Below are 20,901 nucleotides of genomic sequence, written 5' to 3'. Positions count from 1 at the left end.
CTCTAACCTTTAGGTCAGGCCTGCTTCACAGCCTGACTCCTGGCCGTTTCATGGATATCCTGTTGTAATCTTTTTGTTAGCCTTAAGTGTCTTGGTGTTAGTTATTTTATGATTTAGGCTGTGTGCCCTATAATGTTAATTACATTTTTGTTATAAATGTTTTGGGTTATTAAAACAGTAATTTTCTCATAGTTTTATTTAGCTCCATTAAGGTAATTCTTAGAGGGCTCCACCAAGCTTTAGTATGGCTGATTCTCTGTCATTGGTTCACTGGGTGACACAGGTCGAGCCCAGAAAAGGGATTTTGACAAAGGAAAAATCTATTTCTGGGGGAAGACCTGTGTCACCCAGTGACCCATCCCTGTACTTCCTTTTTCCCTCCCGAGTGGCATACCAAGCTTGGGGGGGGTGCTAACTTGGGATGTTTATAAGATGGCGGCCAGGGTGGTGGTTGGCTGGGTGCGGAGGATGAGGTTTGGAACGGCCCCTCACTTTTTGGGGTTTTGAGATTGGAGAAATCTATGAGGACGGAGACCTGTGGTAGTGGCAACCACTCACCCCTTGTGTAAACCGACACCATCTAATGGCGTTCGATCCAGGGGTCGTAACCCTGGCATTATGGTTAGCTTTTTCTCTGGTATACTTAGCAATACTTATACCTAGAAATCAGTGCTAATGGACTATTTCACTGGGTGACACAGGTCGAGCCCAGAAATAGATTTTTCCTTTGTCAAAATCCCTTTTTTGGCATTTCTGGTGCTAAGAAGAAGGACTTTGTCCCAATTCGGATCTCCAGTTTCATAAGTCCCGAGTTGGCTCAACCCTTGGGAACGAACCTGTACTTGGTTCTGCCTTTCTCTTTCAGAGATTTGCCAGATACCACGGTAATCAAGGTTCGCACCAGGGCACTAACTTGTCCTTTGGACAATGGCCAAGAACTTTGGGTCTTAGTCATCTCAACTCGACCTTGAGTTTAAGGCAGCCCCCCTCAACTCCTTAGCTAAGAAGTCCTAGGCTTCAGAAGAAGATTGCAACTGCTGATGCCTGGACGAAATGATACTTATCGAGTCTCTGGAACTTGCAGCGACATTGCCGAGACCTGGGAATGGATTCCTTCAGGAGAAGTATCTATTTCCCTTAGGTCTCGGCAATTCTTTCCATCGAACTTCCATCCCTCCACCTCTCCCGTGCTCCCAATTCGGGAAATGCCAGCCAGCTAGAGCTAATTGCCTCGGTACCCTGTCATCTTGCAGAAGCTTCCCGATGGTGGAGAATGGAAGTCTGCTTCCTTTCTCCGTTCTTTCCTCTTGATGTATGAGGAAAGAGTTAGGGCTAATGCTTGATTGAAGGAACCTTCGAATATGCTTGCATATTCCCCTCACATCTTGTGTCTACTTACGGATTCACAGATTGAGGAATAGGCGCACACTGGTAAGACCTTGTCTTGAATTTGTGTGACCGAGACGATCAGTACCTTCGCATCACCGTCCTGGGCTCAGGGCAGCCTTTTGGCCATCCGAGAATTCAGGATGGGTTTTGTGGCACTCACTGGTTTCGTTGAACAACAAAACCACAGTAGTGGCATTTGTCGACAAACAAGAGGCAATTGTTTTTTCCTCCTGTTTCATCTCGACATTTGCAGGTACTCGAGTGTTGTTCTATTGCACACTGACAGCTCAGTTAACCAGATGCATTCCTGGTGGGGATGTATTGCAGGCAAGCCTGGCCTAGGGTTTGAGTGATCGGGGCCGGAACATGCTGCTCACTCTTTCTTCACGAAGATTCATGCAGACTGCTCGACTGAGAAATCCCTACCGTCCTTCTGTTGCCTCCCTGCACACAAGTCGGTAGTTTTTTCTCGCTCCTTCATACCAGACCAGGGACCGCTCTGTTGAGGCATGCTGTCTTTTTGGTGAAAACTCGATATCGACGTTTTTTCCCTCCTCATTTGTCCTTTTTGCTAGGGGTTCACAAACATTGCTAACCCCGAGTTACAAACAAATACTTGAAGACTTCGCCTTCATCCGACCTGATTGCCGAGGCATCGAGAAGAATTCCGCTTGACCCAACCTCCTGTAGCACCTACACAAGAAGCGGTTCTTGAGGCAGTACATTCCTGTGTGTTCAGGACTGGGAGACTTTCCAGCTTTCCTTGCAAGCACAGGCCTTCTCGCCAAGCGGCAACGGATATAGCTGGATATCCCTTGAAGTCCTCTGCAACACTGTCCCAGGGACTGGATCCGTCTTTGCTGGTGGTGTCGTTGTCGGAACTTCTTCTCGGGTCAGAGTCGCTCGTCAAGTCTGGACTTCCTCGTCTTCTCTGCCGAGGGTTGCTTCTCTCCCTTTCATTTGTGAAGAACGTAGGCCCTTGCAATCTAGTCTTCTATCTGAAGTAGCCCTCATCTCCTCAGTCAAGAGTTAGCTACGGACAAGAAGCTTCTTCAGTCGTGCTCTCCCAGGGAACTGTTTCCTGGGTGGCATGCGACTCTTGTTTAGGGTTCCTGTCCGTGCTCTCTGCACGCTACGAGTTGTCGGATAGAGATATGCCTCTCTAGGACCATCTCTCATCTTACCCTGGCCTTGGCATAGAAGATGGAAGAACAGGATGGGGATCATACCCGACTCCTTCTCAGATGTCGTAGGTGGACTCCTAATCCATTGGCATCGACTGTCGGGTTTGAGTCCTTCTTGTTCCCTCCTCCTTGACTTGGTGTCGATGATCCAGATCATTCGTTACTTTGTCCTATTGGGAGCTGTGGTACTTTCCGAAGGCTCCGACATTCCTAACCTGGATGTCATCAACATTTTCGCTAGTACTGTCTCTCCCCAAGGAAGAAGTGTCTAAGGACACATCTTCCTCCTGACTTCGTGAAGCGATCAAAGGAGGTACTTGGCAGCTGACGACAACGATACGGTACCTTTCACCCGAGCTCACGAAGTCGATGGCTTGGTCCATCCCTCGCATTCCAGAAGTTTCTGTCGGTCTGGAAGCAAGACGTGGTCTCTTAGACCACACTCTTGTCTTCTTCCTTTGGTCTTGCCCACAGGCCCTTGGAACCCTTTTTCCTTGGCTCTGTGGTGGCTGCTCAACAAGTTGTGTTGTCTTACCCGGCTCCTTCAAGAGGACGAGTAGTATCTCGCCTAAGGCGTTGGTTCTGGAAGTGAGAAGGATTCCGAGAGTGACTGGCCCCTCTTCCTCCTCCTTCCCCGTCCTCCAACTTCTCCTCCTTAGGGATGAGAATAGGACTCGAACCAATAGCTGCTGGAACTGGCACTGATGCGGTAAGACTACACATCAAGCACCCGTTCTAATTTTCTTATAGAATCATAGGAGCAATTCCACTCCTTCCTCTAGCAAGGGGAGGAAGGAGAGACTGGCAACAAGGGAACCCTATCTCGGCTTTTCCTTACTGCCTCCGACTCTAGATCCTTCCAGCCTATTTCGTAGGAGTTACGTTTCCTCACTCATGCAAAAAGGTCCAGTATCTGACATTTGATCTTGCAGTTCCTACACTCCGATCAATATGTCAGAGGCACGGTACTCCTCCTCACTCTTTCGACCAGGAAGAGTAACCCAGGTGTGTAGAACTCCTGTCAGTTCAGGAGACTCACTCAGATTCCTCCCTCCAACCAGTGAGTCTTCCTAATGTTAAGGACTGAGGGTTTGTATATTGTGTCGGAACAAATAACAATTTTTAAAGCAAATTGTATTTTTCCTAACTATACAAACCCGAGGTCCTTCACACTTTGGCCCACCTCATGCCACCCTCAATCTGAACCTGGACCGAAAGGCAAACTGGAATGTTTACATCCGGGCAGGCTGGTATCCCCGCCTAGCGGTAGTTACTGCCTAACCACCTTGCTCAAGAGTTTAACGGCCTTTTCCAGCCTAGGCCTGAAAGTAATTCCTAATGTAAAGGACCTCGGGTTTGTATAGTTAGGAAAAATACAAATTACTTTAAAAATTGTTATTTTGTCCAGTTAGGGTGCTGCGATACTGCCTTAAGAGAACTTAGCATATCAGGCCTGAGTGTCAAGAAAGAGTTTCCAAGAACACAATCTCTTTCTTGGTTAGCGAGACTATCAAGCAGGTGTACTCTTCACCTGATGAGATAGACGGGAGCACAGTCTGGGCGAGAGCTCACTAGGTAGGGGCATCAGCCCGTCTCTCGCATTCTGGAAGAACCTGTCAGTTCAAAAGGTATTACAAGCAGGGGTGTGGTCATGCCAGACCACATTCACATCGTTCTACCTTCAGGATGTTGCCCAAAAGTCCTTGGACACATTTTCCTTGGGTCCTGTGGTGACTGCCCAACAAGTTGTGTCACTCATCCAGCTCCCCTAAGGGGACGTAGCATCTCGTCTAAGGTGATTGGTAAGCAGGAGAGAATGTGTGTGACTGGTCTCCTCCTTTTTCTCTTTTACCTTTCTCTCTCATAGGGCAGAGAGGCAGGTAGCGAGCCATCACACACTGGACTGGCAAGTCATGCAGGTGAGCCTATATGACGGGAGCACCGTCGTTCATCTTTTGTAGAGTGTTAGGTGCATGTCCCCCCTTTCTCTAGACAAGGGGAGACAGGGATTGACAATGAAACAAACCTGTTGGTCTCCAACATAATGGGTTCATCCAAACCTTTTATTGAAATAATGACAGAAACTCGTTACTTCATGCCCAGAAGTCTATCAGTTGTAACAACCCATATTTGTTCCGACACAATATACAAACCCGAGGTCCTTTACATTAGGGATTACTTTCAGGCGTAGGCTGGAAATGGCCGTTGAACTTCAAACAAGGTGGTTAGGCAGTTAACTACTGTCAGGGAGGCGGGAGTACCGCCTGCCCGGATGTAAACATTCCAACTTGCTTTCGGCCGTCGTAGTGCACAGACGTTGTTCTTCGCCGCTCTCTACCTGACAGCTTTCTTTTCTTCATCATTTGGTGGGAATATTACCTTTTCTTGTTATGGATAAACCAACCAAGCCTTCCTATCCCTAGCGTGTATGTTCTGGGGTAGGGGGGAAAAAATGTAACTCTTTTCGGTCTAGAGTCGACGTGGACCCACGCCCTCTGTACATCTTGCAGAGGGCGTGTGTGTTCACGCGACAACCCTTGTAGTGAGTGTTGCTCTTGGTCCTCCGAGCAATGGGGGAAGTTCGAGGGGGGGGGAGACGTTACCGTCGTAAGCCTACCAAGGAGTCGTCCGAGGGAAACACTCCCCCGACGACTCCAGTGGTGGCAAATGTCGGGCTCATTTTCCCTCCCGGCGAACTTCCCCTTCTTGCTCCCTCTCCCTTGGGTGAGGACTCCCCCTCCCCTTCCTCTTTTGTTTCATCGTTTGTGGAAGGGCGCAGGGGAGAGTTGGGCCGGGACATCCTCTTGGAGGTCTCTTTCCGTTCCGGAGGGGAGTTTTTTTCCTTCGGAGTGGGTGGAGGCTTCCTGTACTAATCCGACTCTCGCTGCAGGTCTCAGGCTGGATAGCCAGGCTACGAACCCAACCGCAACCTGGCTACACCTGGGTCTACCTGGCACATCACTGGAGGGATTGACTCCACTGCCCCCCGCTCCAGTTACCACTCACTCAGCAACGACAGCCACTACTATGACTGTCACCATGTCCAGGTTTGCACAGCTCCCGGTGTCGGTAGCATCACACCTTGACACCCAGGTATCGGCGTCCCCTGCGTTGCAACACGCTGTACTGCGCCTGGCTTCCTGGCCCCGTTCACGCGAGCTGGCCCCGCCTATGTGGTGACATCATCATACCCGTATGTGACTGTCGCTGCCCCCGTTGCTGACCCTGGCCTGTCTACATCCACTGTTCCTCACCTTACGTTCTAGCCGGGCCCTTCGTCTGTTCCTGTCCCCATCCCATCGACTCTGGCGCAGCCTGACACGACAATCCATGAGGGGGCGGCGCCTGCATTCCCGGCCCCCCCCACTTTTGTTCCTGGCCGACGCACGGCTGCCTCCACCCAGGCAAATGCTGGCTCAAGCTCCGCGGTCTCTGCCCGGGATGTACCTTCTGCTGCAGCCCCTCCTGCTGTTCCTGAGTCTTCGGCCACGCTCTCCTGGCTTGGGGACCTGACAGCATTCCTGAAGCAGATGGTGAAGAAGAAGAAGAGGTCTAGGAAGGTGTCATCATCTTCATCTTCGTTTCTTCATCTCTGTCTGCCTCCTCTTCCGCTTCTCCTTCCGAGGCTGTACGAAGAAGAAGAAGCCTCTTCCTCCCCTAAGAAGCCTCGCACCGAGGCTTCCAAGGGTCTGCCTCCTTCCACAGGGAAGGCAGTGGGATCTCTCGTCAGCTCTTCCCGATCCTCGGATCAAGGAACCGCTGCCCTGGCCTCCGGGTCAGTGGCATGCCTAAGAAAATTCCTGCTTCGAAGGACAGCGAGTCCGCATCGGACACTCGTTCGCGGACCCGGTACCCCAGTCTGATACGGGGAGAAACTTCCATATACAGACCAGGGCGTGGGGCGAGAGAAAGAGCCGGGGCATGCAGGTGCTCCGCTCTTCCCTGCTGGCACTCCTTCAGTGCCAAGTCAGGTTCCCGGGATAGTGCCGGCCCCGCGGGCTGAACGCAAGGAGAGGTGGAGAAGAGGTCCCCTGCTCAGTCTTCCCGAGAGGCTTCGGCCTCGAAGAAGACTGGGGCACGCCCAGAGGACAGTGCAAGCTTTAACCCAGCCAGCCGTTGACTCCTCCCAGTCCCCGGCCACGTCCGCACGGCCAGCCTGGCTCGGGGGAGGCGAGCGCGCAGCTCGGCTCTCGCGAGCTGCTCCGCTCTCCTCGGGAGATTGCTTCACCTGGGCGAAAGCAGTCTCCTCGACCCGGGAGCTCGTCATCACCGCGGGTTGGTGACCGCTCTCGGCCCACTGCCTCTGCTGGTTCTGCCAGTAAAGCCAGTGGGAGCGTCTGATCTTCCTCGCCTGTCCCCTTCGCCCCTTCAGTTTCTTCCAGGGGGCGTGAGTCGGAGAGGAGAAACTCTGGAGAGTGTTCTCCTCAGAGTTCTACCGCATGGGGGTACGAACCTGGCTCGGTTCTCGGCTTGACCAGGTCTTACGCCCACGTGGTTCAGGAACGTCCATGGGGGTCTGCCGAGGTTCTCCCTCCTGCAGGGAGAGTAGTTCGGGAGGACCGCACTCTGGAAGGACTCGAGGGTCCTCTGCCCCAGGATGCGGACACCCCCGAAATTCAGAGGACTTTTTGCAGAGGTTATCACGCTGATTCGTCAGCACAATGACCTCGGGGAAGGGACCACTGCCTTGTCTGTGGATCGTCCGTCACGCCCGAATCCTTCTGGGGACCCCAGGGGAACCCAAGGCTTGTGGGGCTGCCGTGGTCCACGCTTGCCGAGGGGTATCGACCAGGTGAACAGTCTTGTGTCTGGGCAAGACAGTTCTCTTAGCTGAGCCGCTCGGACAAGCTTCTTCTTCTTCCTCTGCCTCGACAGAAGCGCTTCTACGCAGCAGTGGAAGGGGCGTTACTGACTAAGCAGGTTGACCTGGACATGACTTGTCTGGATCCAGGTCTGTCGTTGCAGCAATTGACTGCAGAGAGTATCTCCCTCTCTCAGCAAGAAGCTGCAACCCTGGAAGCCACCGCCATGGCAGCCTTCCAAGCAGTCTCCTGGCTCGATCTGTGGTCCTTCACAGTATCGAAGGTAGCTGCTTCCTCAGGCGCTATTGTACCTGGGGAGGACTCCGCCTTTGGGAGACTGTACCAGTCTGGGGGTAGGGCTATCTCCTACCTCGCCCACCAGACTGCGAACCTGTTGGCAAACCTTGTGCTAAAGCGAAGGGATGCCGTTCTCTCTTGCTTCGCCAGGTCTGTAGGTCCCAAGTCAGCTATCGGCCTGCGGAATGGACCGTTGCTGGGTTCCTCCTCTCTCTTCCCCAGAGAGCTGGTGGACGTTGTGGGGGACAAGCGCCGTGCCGATGACAGCGACCGGCTTGTCCACCAGGCAGTGGCCAAGACCTCCGGGTCTTCGCATTCCACTGCAGCCAGGTCTTCGGGCCAGGCTGGCACTTCCTCGGCCCCTAAGAAGTCCCAGTCTTCGAAGGGGTCCCGAGGAAACACCCAGCCTTCTTCTTCCTTGAGAAGGGGGGCGTCCCTCCCGCCCTTTTCAGCCCACTTTCCAGGCCGGTAAAGGGGGCAAGGGTAAGAAGAAGAAGGGGAAATGCTAGGGGCGGCGTTCCCCCCAAAAAGCTGCCGAAGGTGGGGGGTTGCCTATCGAGCCATTGGGCAACTTGGCAGCGACATGGAGCGGAGACCTGGATAGTGGATGTCCTTCGGGAGGGATATCTACTACCCTTCGATTCTCGGCCTCTCCTCACCTACTCTCCGGTCCATCTCCAGACTTATGTTCCAGGACCGTCGAAGGACACCGTACTACAGCAAGAAGTGCAAGCCATGCTGAGCAAGGGTGCTGTGGAAGTCGTGTCGGACCAGTCTCCAGGCTTTTACAGCCGTGTTTTTCTCGTAGAGAAAGCCTCAGGGGGATGGAGACTGGTCATAGACCTCTCTCCCTTGAACCGTTTGTTCGCCAGACTCGGTTCACGATGGAAACGGTGCAAACTGTGCTGGCCTCCATCAGGGAGAACGACTTCATGCTTACGGTGGACCTGAAGGATGCGTATTTCCAAATACCCATTCATCCATCCTCTCACAAGTACCTCCGCTTTGTCCTTGGGGAGTCGGTCTTCCAATTCAGGGTACTTTGTTTCGGGCTCTCGACCGCTTCCCAGGTGTTCACAAGAGTATTCTCCCTCGTGTCAGCTTGGGCCCACTTGCACGGGATACGTCTTCTGAGGTATCTCGACGACTGGCTAGTCCTGGCGGGCTCTCGCTCGCAGTTGCTACAGGACAGGGATCGGCTCCTCGAGTTTTGCCTGGATCTAGGGATCGTGGTAAATCTGGAGAAGTCAGATCTCACCCCCAAGCAGAGGATAAAGTACCTGGGCATGCTGATAGATACGGTGGCAGCGAAAGTCTTTCCCTCGGACTCTTGTATCAGCAAGTTCAGGCAGGTAGCACAACTGTTCCTGTCACAGCAGGAGCAGCCAGCTCGGCAATGGCAAGTCGTCATCGGTCACCTGTCGTCTTTGGAGAAGCTAGTACCTCACGGGCGTCTTCACCTGCGGTCTCTCCAGTGGAGACTAAAGGAGTATTGGTCCCAGTCCCAAGACCCCCAGTCCTTCCTCATCCCTCTTTCCGAGGAGGTGAGGAAGGACCTTTGCTGGTGGTCAGACGACAGGAACCTCTTGATAGGAGTATCCCTGCATACTCCCCCTCTGGACATGCTTCTGTTTTCAGACGAATCGACTGAGGGATGGGGCGAACACCTGGAGGAGTTGCTGACTTCGGGAGTGTGGCACCGAGACGACGAGCACCTTCACATCAACATCCTGGAACTCAAGGCGGCCTTCCTGGCCCTCCAAGACCCGTTCTGTCTGATTCGCCGAGTGATCAGCCGAGTGATGATCACCCTGAATCTCAGAATGACTCTGGTGGCACCCAAATGGCCCCAGGACGTTTGGTACCCGGACCTGCTAGCTCTCCTCTCTGAGGCACGAAAGAGATTCCCCCCTGTCCCAACCTCCTGTGTCAACCTCACACAGAGCGGTTCCACCTGGCAGTGCATTCCCTGTGTCTTCATGGCTGGAGGTTATCCACCATCTCTTGCGAGCGAGAGGCTTTTCGTGCCGATCAGCAACAGAGATGGCAGGATACCTCAGAAGATCCTCCGCAGCGATATACCAGGGAAAGTGGTCCATCTTCTGTGGTTGGTGTCGTCGAAGGGGTATCTCTCCGGTCGGAGCTGCTGTTCAGCAGGTCGCGGACTTCCTCGTCTTCCTTCGCCGAGAGAAGCTTCTCTCCGTTTCAGCTGTGAAAGGCTACTGCGCCGCACTCGGCCTAGTCTTACGGCTGAAAAGAGTAGACATCTCCTCCTCCTTCAAGATTTCTCTACTCATGAGAAGCTTCGAACGGTCTTGTCCATCCAGGGATCTCAGGCTCCCTGCGTGGGACGTGACTCTCGTCCTAAGGAGCCTGACTCGTGCACCGTACGAGCCTTTACGAGAGTCATCAGATAGGGATCTGACCCTCAAGACCGTCTTCTTGCTAGCCCTGGCATCGGCGAAGAGAGTTGGCGAGCTTCACGGACTTTCCTTTGATGTTAAACACTCGAGGGGATGGGGATCAGTTACGCTTGATTTTGTCCCGGATTTCGTAGCGAAGACTCAGAACCCTTCGGTCCCTGACGCACGGTTCGAGTCCTTCACGATCCCCTCCCTAGAGGACTTTGTAGGTAATGAACCAGACGAGATGCTACTGTGTCCTGTTCGAGTGCTGCGGCGCTATCTGAAGAGAACTCGGCGCCTCCGGCCTGAGTGTCGACGACTCTTCGTTAGCACTGGCTCGACCAAGAAAGAAATGTCCAAGAACACCATCTCTTTTTGGCTTCGTGAGACGATAAGGAAAGCGTACTCTGCTGCAGGAGAAGACAACACCGGTACGCATCATCTGAGAGCTCACGAGGTCTGCAGCATTGGTCCGTCCCTCGCATTCCAGAAGAATATGTCGGTGTCACAGGTGCTGAAGGCGGGCGTGTGGTCCCTGCAGACTACCTTCACCTCTTTCTACCTCCGGGATGTTGCACACAAGTCCTTGGACACTTTTTCCTTGGGTCCTGTGGTGGCTGCTCAACAAGTTGTATAGCTTATCCAGCTACTCTAACAGGACAGGTTGCATCTCGCCTAAGTTGTACGGTTGTGATTGGGAGATTGAATGTGGAGTGACTGGTCTCTCTTCTTTCTCCCCATCCTGGTTCTCTTCCCACGGGCAGGGAGCGGACGTGCCGTTACAAGCTGGATCTAGCGATCGATGCAGGTAAGCACATAACAGGAGCTCCTGTTCTATTTCCGTTCAGGTTAATAGAAGCAACCCCACTCCTTCCTCTTGCAAGGGGAGGAAGGAGACCATGACTATAAGACAAACCCAATGCTTGTATTTGCCTTATTGTCATCCGACGTCAAATTCTTCCTAGTCTACTTTGCATGAACTGACGTCTCCTCTTTCATGCAAAGGGACCCAGAAGTCTGACAACTGATCCTGCGTTTCTTACAACCTGATCTTTTGTCAGAGGCAGTTTTTTCCTTCCTCGCTCTCATGACCAGGAAGGGAAGACATGGTGGTGAACTCCAGTCAGTTCAGAGAGACTTTATCAGATTCCTCCCTCCAATCAGTGAGTCTCCTAATGTAAAGGACTGAGGGTTTGTATATTGTGTCGGAACAAATAACAATTTTTAAAGTAAATTGTATTTTTCCTAACTATACAAACCCGAGGTCCTTTACGCTTTATGCCCACCTCATGCCACCCCTCAATCTGATACCTGGGCCGAAAGGCAATTTGGAATGTTTACATCCGGGCAGGCGGTACTCCCGCCTCCCTGACAGTAGTTAACTGCCTAACCACCTTGTTTGAAGTTCAATGGCCGTTTCCAGCCTACGCCTGGAAGTAATCCCTAATGTAAAGGACCTCGGGTTTGTATAGTTATGAAAAATACAATTTACTTTAAAAATTGTTATTCTCAACAAGCTAGAGGTGTGGGATTCCTTCCTTAGCTCTTCTAGACCAGGGAGGTATTCTCAGTTGGGAAGAACTACATGTTGGTTCAGAGATTTACTCAGACTCCACCCTCAATAGGTACCTAAGTCTCCTATGTTAAGACCAAAAGTTTGTATTTGTCTAGGAACAAATAGCAGATTTTTGAAGTAATGTGTATTTTTCCTAACATCAAATATGAAGTTCTTACATTTACGGCCCACCTCAGCCACTCCTTATTCTGGTACGGTACCTGGGCCAAAAGGCAAAGTGGAGTGCAGACTGATGAGTGGGCGGGCTTCCCCCCTTCAGTCGGTATTTAATGAACCTGTCTGAACGTTAAACGGCCATTCCAGCTTGCGTCCACAGGCTAAATCCCCTGGAAAGACCTTCAGGTTTGTATGTTAGGAAAAATACAAATTACTTTTTAAAATTTTCTATTTTTATTGTCTCTGACACATATTAGTTGTTTCAGCCTTTGCCAGGTAATAAAAGCAAACTCATTACTTTACCCCCAAAAGTCTAGCAGTTGCAACATCCCACATGTCCAGCAAGCTTGAGGTGCAGGATACCCTCCTTTGCGCTTCCAGATCAGGAAGGTATTTCCTAGGTGGATAGAACCAGCCAGTCAGTTGTTAGAATACCCATATTCCCCCCACCAATGGGTAAATGTAAAGAATGAAGGTTTGTATTTGTGCATGAACACATAGGAAGTTTTTTTAGATAATTTATTTTTCCTTGAATACAAACGTGAAGTTCTTTACATTAGTGTCTCACCTCAGCCACCATTCAATCTGGTACCTGGGTATACAGACAGGTGGGCAGGGCTTCCCCCTACCTGGCAATAGTGTATGTCAGGAAAAATACAGATTATTTTAAAAATATGCTAATATTTTTTGTACTTGATATTGCAGAATTACAATTACAGCCAACATTATATTATAACAGATAAGAACTAATGCAGAATTACAATTACAGCCAGCATTATATTATAACAGATAAAAACTAAAACTCGTAAAACTCCCTGATTATATTTATGGACAGATGTATACCTTTAACTTTTGATTCCTTCCATTTGATCACATTCTGGCTAGCTGTCCAACTTCTTTAAATTTTTCATACACCAATTTTCTCTATGCATTTTTCGATATCCTTTAAGCCAGCCCTCTAAGGGTACAGAAATGGTGTGATGGTCTTGTGAAGCTGCTTTAGAATAATATAATAATAAATCCCCTCTTGCTTGTCTATTGATTAATGTTGCATTTTTATTTTGCTAACTGATTCCTTCATTTTTCAAGATTATTATTGTGGCACCAATTTATCCTTTCAGGAAAAATGAAGTTTGTCTACAACTGCTTGAAAACTGTGAGGAATTTTCGTTATTATTGTACTACTCAGTTCAAGCCAGCTCTCATCAGGTTGGTTATTATAACTGCTTGTGACACCAAAGTTATTTTGCACTAATCTTTTCTGCTAATTAGGTTAAAACTTAGTGTGTGTTATTCAAGAAGAAATGCACTCCATAAACAAAAGAAATCAGGAATCACACTCCCATGTGAATATTGTCCTTGTTGGTACTCTTTACTCGCTAAGAAAATATACATTGTATCACATAGGTCTTTTGTCATGTGTTCTTTCTGCCTCATATCTTTTATTGTCTTACCTAGAAAAAAGTAATTTTAGTAATTCTTTAATGCCTAAGTCCGGGAGAAGAGAAATGACATGTTACATGGTGTCTTTATTATGCAGTAAAAAGTGTTGAGGCAGGTACAGTATTTAACTGACTCGTAAAGACAAGAAAGTGACTTTGGCCAAGGTAACACTAAACAACAAGCTAACAAATGTTAAGAAGGCAACAACAATAAACAACACTCCTCCGCACTAACATAAAAAGCACACAAAATTTTCATAACTCACAATATGACAGTAAAATGAACTTATACAACACAGTTTACAAAAATCTGAAGTAAGTGTCAGGAACTTTTTACTTATATAAACAAAAATATACTTTTTAATGATATAACTTAAAAATAAACATCATGAATATGCATTCTGTTCTTCCAGTGGTGAATGTTTATCTAAACAATAATCTTCAAGAAATTTGTTTTCACATATTTCCTCTGAGTTTAAGCAAGTGTCATTTGTTATGGAACCATCAGAACTGAAATTCATGAACAGCAACAAGTTGGTCAATGCGTTGATGCCATGCCTTTTCCCCAACCCTTACTGTGAATGAAGCTGGACCAGTCTGTCCGACAATAACACCATTTTCATACTAAAACTTAATGCTTGAACTCGCTGACTATATTTCAGAGCTCTTAATTTACCAGTGGTATCCAAAATCAGTGTGTGATTTTCCATTTTCATTTCAGCGTCTTGATCAGGTTTGAAAGAAAGCTCAGCTGGAGTAAGGCCAGTTGTTGCATGTGGCGTAATGTGAGATTGCATTAAAAACTTACAAAGCTTTAATTTTAAACTTTCCTTCCCTTTTACCTTTTAAAATTTTTTTTTAAAAGTCTAGACTGCCCTCTCAGCTTCTCCATTAGTTGATGATTTATATGGCGCAGAAAAAATGGAAAATTTTGGTGAAGTAAAGGCATTTCCGTTATCCGAAAGTATCATACAGGCATTCCCCGGTTATCGGCGATCTGGTTTTATGCTGCTTGTCTAGCGATGACGATAACTGGATTTTCGACACCGATTCCTGGATAACCAGTTATTGGCGCTGATCGGCAGTTATCGGTGGTACTGATCACTGGTTATCGGCGCCGATAACCAGGGATCGGTACTATTATCGCTAATTTTCTGTTATCGTCACGCTGTCATGAACAGAACCCTGCCAATAACCGGGGACTGCCTCTATCAGGAATGCCACAAGAAGCAAACTTTTCTCCTAAAATACTAATTGTATTTAAACTACCCATAGAACTAACAATCTGTACCTCCACCCACTTTGAATAAGCATCAATGATAACAAGATAAAAAATTTCCCAAAAAATGGACCTGCAAAATTCAGATATAAATTTTTTGCCAAGGGCCACCAGGCCACTCCCATGGATGAAGAGGAGTGGGACTAGGTTTATTTTTAACACTAAAATTCTATGCAACCCAGCATCAAGCTCCCAGTGTCTTTGTCTATTCCAGGCCACTATACAATCAATCCAGGGATTTTGTTTTTAATAATACTTGATGTCCAGAATGTAATTCTCTTAAAAACTGCCTTACGATATGCAAAGGGCACCATTACTCTTCGGCCCCACAATACACATCCATCTTCAACTGTTAATTCCAATTCTTTACTCTTGAATAGCTTCAGTTCTTCCTCAATGAAGTGAGGCCAACCAGACAAAACATATTCATAAACCTTAGATAAAATAGGGTTGGTTCTCGTTGCAGAGCGTATGTCTCGAGAATTCACAGAGATTGTAGGTAGTTGCTCAATATTGAATATTAGAGACTCAACCTTGACATCCAACCCCCAAGTTATTGCAGAGTCTAGACAAAGCATCTGCATTTGCATGCTTTTGTGGTACCTGAAACTCCAGGTCATAAGTACATGCTGTTAAAATAGAGCAGTAACATTGCAATCTAGCAGCTGCTAGAGTTGGGAGCCCAACCTTAGGACTCAGTATCACCCTAAAAGGCCTATGGTCAGTAACCAAAGTAAATTTCTTACCATACAAATACTGATGAAAATATTTGACACCATAAACTCTCTATTTGAGAATAATTCCTTTCTGGAGCACTGAGAGAAAATGCTGCGTAAACTATGGGACACTCCTCCCCATTAGGAAAAACGTGATAACACGGCCCATGTACCAACAGATGAAGCATCACATTCTAATTTTACAGGGGTTTTTACATCATAGTGAGCCAACACAGGGCATCAGCTAAAAGTGCCTTAAGATTTTTAAAAGAACATTCACACTCTGCTGTCCACAACCATGTCTCATTAGCTCTTAAGAAGCTTATTTAAGGGACTTACTATAGTCAAAAGATTTTTTTATAAATAGACCTTAATAATTTATTAATCTTAAAAAGGACTTAAGTTCTGTTACATTTTTAGGTTGTTTTGAGATTTAAGACTTTAGTAACTTATCAGGAGAAGTATTTAATCCATCCCTGCTCATGACAAATCCTAAATGACTAATACTGTACTCTCCGTCAAAATTGAGCAGTTATCTTCTTTTATCTTAAGCCCCTTTGCTTCAGTTTCTCTAGTATCATTTCAAAATGCTCAGCAAAAGTATAGCCACAAATCAAAATATCATCCAAATAGATCAATACAGTGGACCCTTGCTGTATCTCAGTTCAGCATTTGCAGCTTCAGTTAGTTGCAGATTTTTCTGTGGAACATAGCCTAAATCCAAATAAATCGCTGAAAATTCACTAATTTGTGGATTTTTTGTAGAACAGTATTTGCTATTTACTGTATTTTCATGTTATTTTCATGACTAAATACATTTTTTTTTTTAATTATTTACTGATTTTCAAATATTATTAATATTAATATTTAGGCTGAATAGGACAACTGAACCAGTTGGCGAAAGCTTCCTGTATACAGTATAGCAGTATACATACATACTACTGCAGACTATTTTTCCATTTAAGATCATGAGAAAGTGATGATATTAAATAATTAATAGTAATGTAAACACAGCAAAATATCAATAAAATGTATTTTTATATAAGTAACTTACAAAGTAATTACATAGCAATTTGTTCCAAACCTACGGCAGCTTAAAAATTTAAAATTCGAGTGGTGGCGCTTCTATCATTTGTGTGTAGGTAACAAGGTCCCGCCCACTATCTGGGACTCAAAGGAACAACTTAGCAGAGAGCTCAGTTCGTTTCCTGCCGGCTTCCAATCAACATCGAAAGTTTTTCCACAGCTGCTTCATCGCTTTTTGGATAGTTATTTGCCCAATCTTGGTGAAGTATTCAGAATTTGTTGTTGTGGCTTTCAATCATTGGTGGATTGATTTTGTGTTAACTTTAGGAATTGCTTTAGTTAACAATGTCCGAGTCTAGTTCATCCAGGATTCGCTTCTGTTCTGAGGGTTGTAAAACTAGGTTAACCAAGTTTTGTTACAATTCTCATACTAAATGCACTAAATGTAGGGGGTAAGAATGTCGTAAGGATAATACTCGCATAGCGTGTCAGGATTGGGAGGATAAAAAAATTGAAAACCTTAAAATCCCATCTAGAAAAACTTGAAAGAGATAGAAAGAGGAAGGCAGCCCTTAGGGCTGAGAATAGGGCCAGTAGAGATTCTACCCCTGTTGCTAGTGTAGGGGATGATAGAGCTGTTACTCCTCCAATTCCTCTTGTTTCTCCCATTCTGAGTCCTCCTACTTTACCTGTTCCAGGTTCCCATGATTCCTCTCTCCACGCCATTGCCAGCCTTGAATCAAGGTTCGATCAGAAGTTTGGGTTATTATCCAATACCATTTTGAAGGTGTGGTCAGCTATTAGATCTCTGATGGAGAAAAATGTGATTAGTGACAGTGCAGTAAGAAATGACAGTGTCGTGAAGGTTGAGGAGGTGACTGTTCGTCCCACCAGTGCTTGTAGACAAAGTTCCCTGTCCCACTCCCCCGCACCGGGGGCAAGACATACTTGAGGTCCAAGGGAGGCTGGTGGGGTTTGCCCACGGGTAGTCGCTCCCTCTGTCGAGCCTGTCGTTTGTTCCCAGGCTTCGACTAAGAGCTATTGGAAAGGCGTTCTAGTGCATCAGCTTTCCTCAGATTTGGAAGCTTCCAGCCTGGACAAGAAGCACCTGTATCACTACCCTGCTTCATCTCGCCTGCTCAAGAGACATGCGGATCTTGGCAATACCTCTCCTCTGGCAGTTAAGAGGTATAAGGAGTTTAGCCTGCAACTTTTAGGACCAGTCCGCTTCTCCAGCTCGCCCTCTTCATTTGTTGGGAGATAGTCCTAGCACTGTAAGTACCCAAAGCGCCTGACTTCTTCTGAAATCCTGGCACCCACCGACTCGCACCAAACTTCCGCTTTTGAGCTCCCGGCACCAACGGCCAAGTGCCCAGCCACTTCTTCCGGGTGCCAAGTGCCTTCTTCGCATCAGCCGCCGTTATCATTGGTTCAAGAAGATTCGTTAGCCCCACTCCAGCACCAGTTGACGGAGCTTATGGGTTTCTTGAAGAAAACCTTTTCAGTTCCCGAAACCAAAGACAAGTCATTGTCTCCTGTCTCTTCAGAGGAGGAAGAGGTTGTTCAGGATATGGTCCCCTCTTCAGCATATTCGTCTCTTTTGCGGTTTCTCCTGGATAGCTTTCCAGATTTCTTCATTCCTGCTGCTCCATCTCATCGAACAAATACAACGCCCTCCTCCACGAATTCCCAGATGTCTTCAAGCCAGAACTGCTTCAGGTGCCAGGTACCCCAAATACGGCATCCATCACCCTGCCAACATGTGCCAAGTTCCGCCACCTGCCACCCAAGAAACTCCAAGATGCTAAACGAGCATTTGCCGAGATGGAAAGGATGGGTATCTGCAGGAAGGCATCGAGTCCATGGGCATCCCTCCTGCACATGGTGAAGAAACCAGATGGTTCCTGGAGACCCTGTGGGGACTATCGTCGGCTGAACCTAAAGACAACACCGGACCACTATCCCCTGCCAAACATGCAGGACCTAACAGGAGCCTTGCACGGGGTCTAGATATTCACAAAAATGGATTTGCTCCAGTCCTATTTTCAGGTACCAGTACATCCCAATGACGTTCTGAAGACAGCCATCATCACGCTGTTTGGGACGTATGCCTTCTCCTACTCCACCTTCGGCCTCAGGAACGCCGGGGCTACATTACAACGTCTTATGGACAGCATCTTGGGAACCTACCTTTCTGCATCTGCTACATGGATGACATCCTGATCTTCTCCAGGTCCCTGGAGGAGCACCTGGGTCACATCCAGGCTGTGCTGAAACGCCTTCGGGAGAATGGTTTGGTCGTCAGATTCGACAAATGTACCTTCAGAGTGGGGAAGGTAGACTTCCTGGGACACGAGGTCTCTCCGGCAGGTGTCTGCCCCATGGCCTCTAAGTGAATGCAGTGAAGGAGTTTCCAGCACCAAAAATCATCAAGTCCCTGCAGGAGTTCCTCGGCATGGTCAACCACTACTGACGTTTCGTGCCAGACATCGCCCGCATCATGTATCCCCTAAACGGAGTAGTGAAGGGGAAGCTGAAAGCACTCACTTGGGAAGCCCCGCAGCAAAACGCGTTCAAACAAATGAAGTCAGCCTTCGCCAAAGCCACCACCTTAACATATCAAGACCCCACCGCCCCCCCCTAAGACTTACCACCAACACCAGCAACGTCGCCTGCGGAGCCGTGCTGGAGCAGATAGTAGACAGTTCCCCCTGCCCGCTCGCCTTTTTTAGCTGCAAGTTAAAGCCGCCAGAGACCCTCTACAGTGCATTCGACAGGGAACTGCTGGCAATCTACCAAGCTGTGCGGCACTTCATGTACCTCTTGAATGGCACCCCTTTCACCGTCGTGACAGACCACAATCCGTTGGTACATGCGTTCATGAAGGCGGGAGACACATGGTCAGCAAGACAGCAACGGCACCTGTGGCTGCTATCTCCGAATTCGGCTGCACCATCAGTTAGCCTACTACCCAGCAAGAAGAACCTGGTAGCCGACTCCCTATCAAGAATTGAAATAAAGTCAGTCCACCTGGGCATAGACTACGAGGACCTGGCGAAGGAACAGGCCACAGACCCAGAAACAGCAGCTTACCGCATGGCACTTACTGCACTGAGGTGGGAAGATGTGCCAATCGGTGTATCCGGATCAACACTTCTCTGCGACACCAGCACAGGCTATCCACGCCCCCTGATACCCACATCACGAAGAAAGCAGGTGTTCAACATCATCCATGGGCTGTCCCATCCATTACGACGAACAACAACGTGCCTGATGACAGAAATTCATGTGGCATGGGATCAGGAAGGATGTACGGGAATGGGTGAAGAACTGCATACCGTGCCAGATAAGTAAAATCACCCGGCACATGGAATCAGGCATCGGAGACTTCCCTCAACCATGATGGCATTTTGGGCACATCCACGAAGACGTTGTAGGACCTCTGGCTCAATCAGGGGGCGCCAGATACCTCCTGACAATCATAGACCATTCCACAAGATGGCCGGAAGCAACCCCAATGGTAGAAGCATCAACAAGCGCCTGCGCGTAAGCCCTACTGTTAAGTTGGATAAGCCGTTTCATTGTGCTGGACTACATAACTACAGACAGGGGCCCAGCATTCTTATCGGAACTCTGGATCTCCCTGGCACGCCTGATGGGGACAACACTCCACAGTACAACGGCATACAACCCCTGCGCCCAATAGTATGGTGGAAAGAACCCACCGTTCAGTGAAAGCAGTTCTGATGGCCCGTTGCACTGTCGAAAATTGGAAGGCGCAGCTGCCCTGGGTCCTGCTGGGTCTCCACACTGCAACAAGGGGAAACGGTGATGAGTCTCTCACAGAGAAAGTCTACGGTGAAACACTGGCCGTACCTGGAGAATTCTTCCCCACGGAGCCGGACGACCTGGATACACCCCTTTCAAGGCTAAGAAAAATTGCAAAGAAGTTTGTGCCTTGCCGAAAGACTTTCGCGGACAGGACCCATAATTTCAGCCCAGAAGGCCTGAATACCTGTACACACGTCTTCATGAGGAACGGCGCCCACTGCCCACCCTTGACCAGACCATACAGAGGACCGTACTGAGTCGTCAGTAGAACATCCAAGGCCTACCTCGTCAACATCCGTGAGCGGGAAGACTGGATATCTGTCAACAGGTTAAAGCCAGCCTTCCTAATGGACAGCAGAACTCGGGAGGAAACCAGAGGCGTCCCAGAATTCCTCCACAAAACAAGGCCTTGGATGAAGTGATCGGCATCCCAAAACGTAGTCGAGGACTTCCCAAGGGCTGCACTAAGGATGTCATCCGCTCGGCAAAACCACCGGACGATTCAGCAGTCGAAGCCGCCCCGCAACCACAGGTATCAGGAACTCAGGGTCAGCTCCTGCTCCCAAAAAGGTACTGTGATTGACATTCAACAGGTCTTCCAATCATTCATAAAAATTGTGTTGGGGGGGAGTACTTATAAAGACGTCAGACATCTTCTTTTCCCATTAATCACAATCATGTATCACATCTATCAATGCAGCAGGAATCTCATGTATATATTTGTATGTAGAATTTCCTGGCCTTTTCGCCAATATATATTTTATTGTATGTACATTATGTCTCTTATTATTGCTATTT

General features: G+C 48.3%; 1 protein-coding gene across 5 annotated transcripts in view; it reads left to right on the top strand.

Moving 5' to 3' along the window:
* Nucleotides 1-20,901, top strand: part of GatB (glutamyl-tRNA(Gln) amidotransferase subunit B, mitochondrial) — a 992,144-nt gene that overhangs the window by 49,537 nt on the left and 921,706 nt on the right. For all 5 annotated transcript variants that reach the window (XM_067108081.1, XM_067108084.1, XM_067108085.1 and 2 more), the window contains exon 2: nt 12,931-13,018. In XM_067108081.1, the coding sequence (XP_066964182.1) occupies nt 12,936-13,018 (83 nt within the window). In that variant the 5' untranslated portion in view covers nt 12,931-12,935. The remainder of the gene's footprint in view (nt 1-12,930; nt 13,019-20,901) is intronic.

The sequence above is a fragment of the Macrobrachium rosenbergii genome, chromosome 8, assembly GCF_040412425.1.
Source record: "Macrobrachium rosenbergii isolate ZJJX-2024 chromosome 8, ASM4041242v1, whole genome shotgun sequence".
Lineage (NCBI taxonomy): Eukaryota > Metazoa > Arthropoda > Malacostraca > Decapoda > Palaemonidae > Macrobrachium > Macrobrachium rosenbergii.
This window is presented reverse-complemented; position numbering and strand designations above follow the sequence as displayed.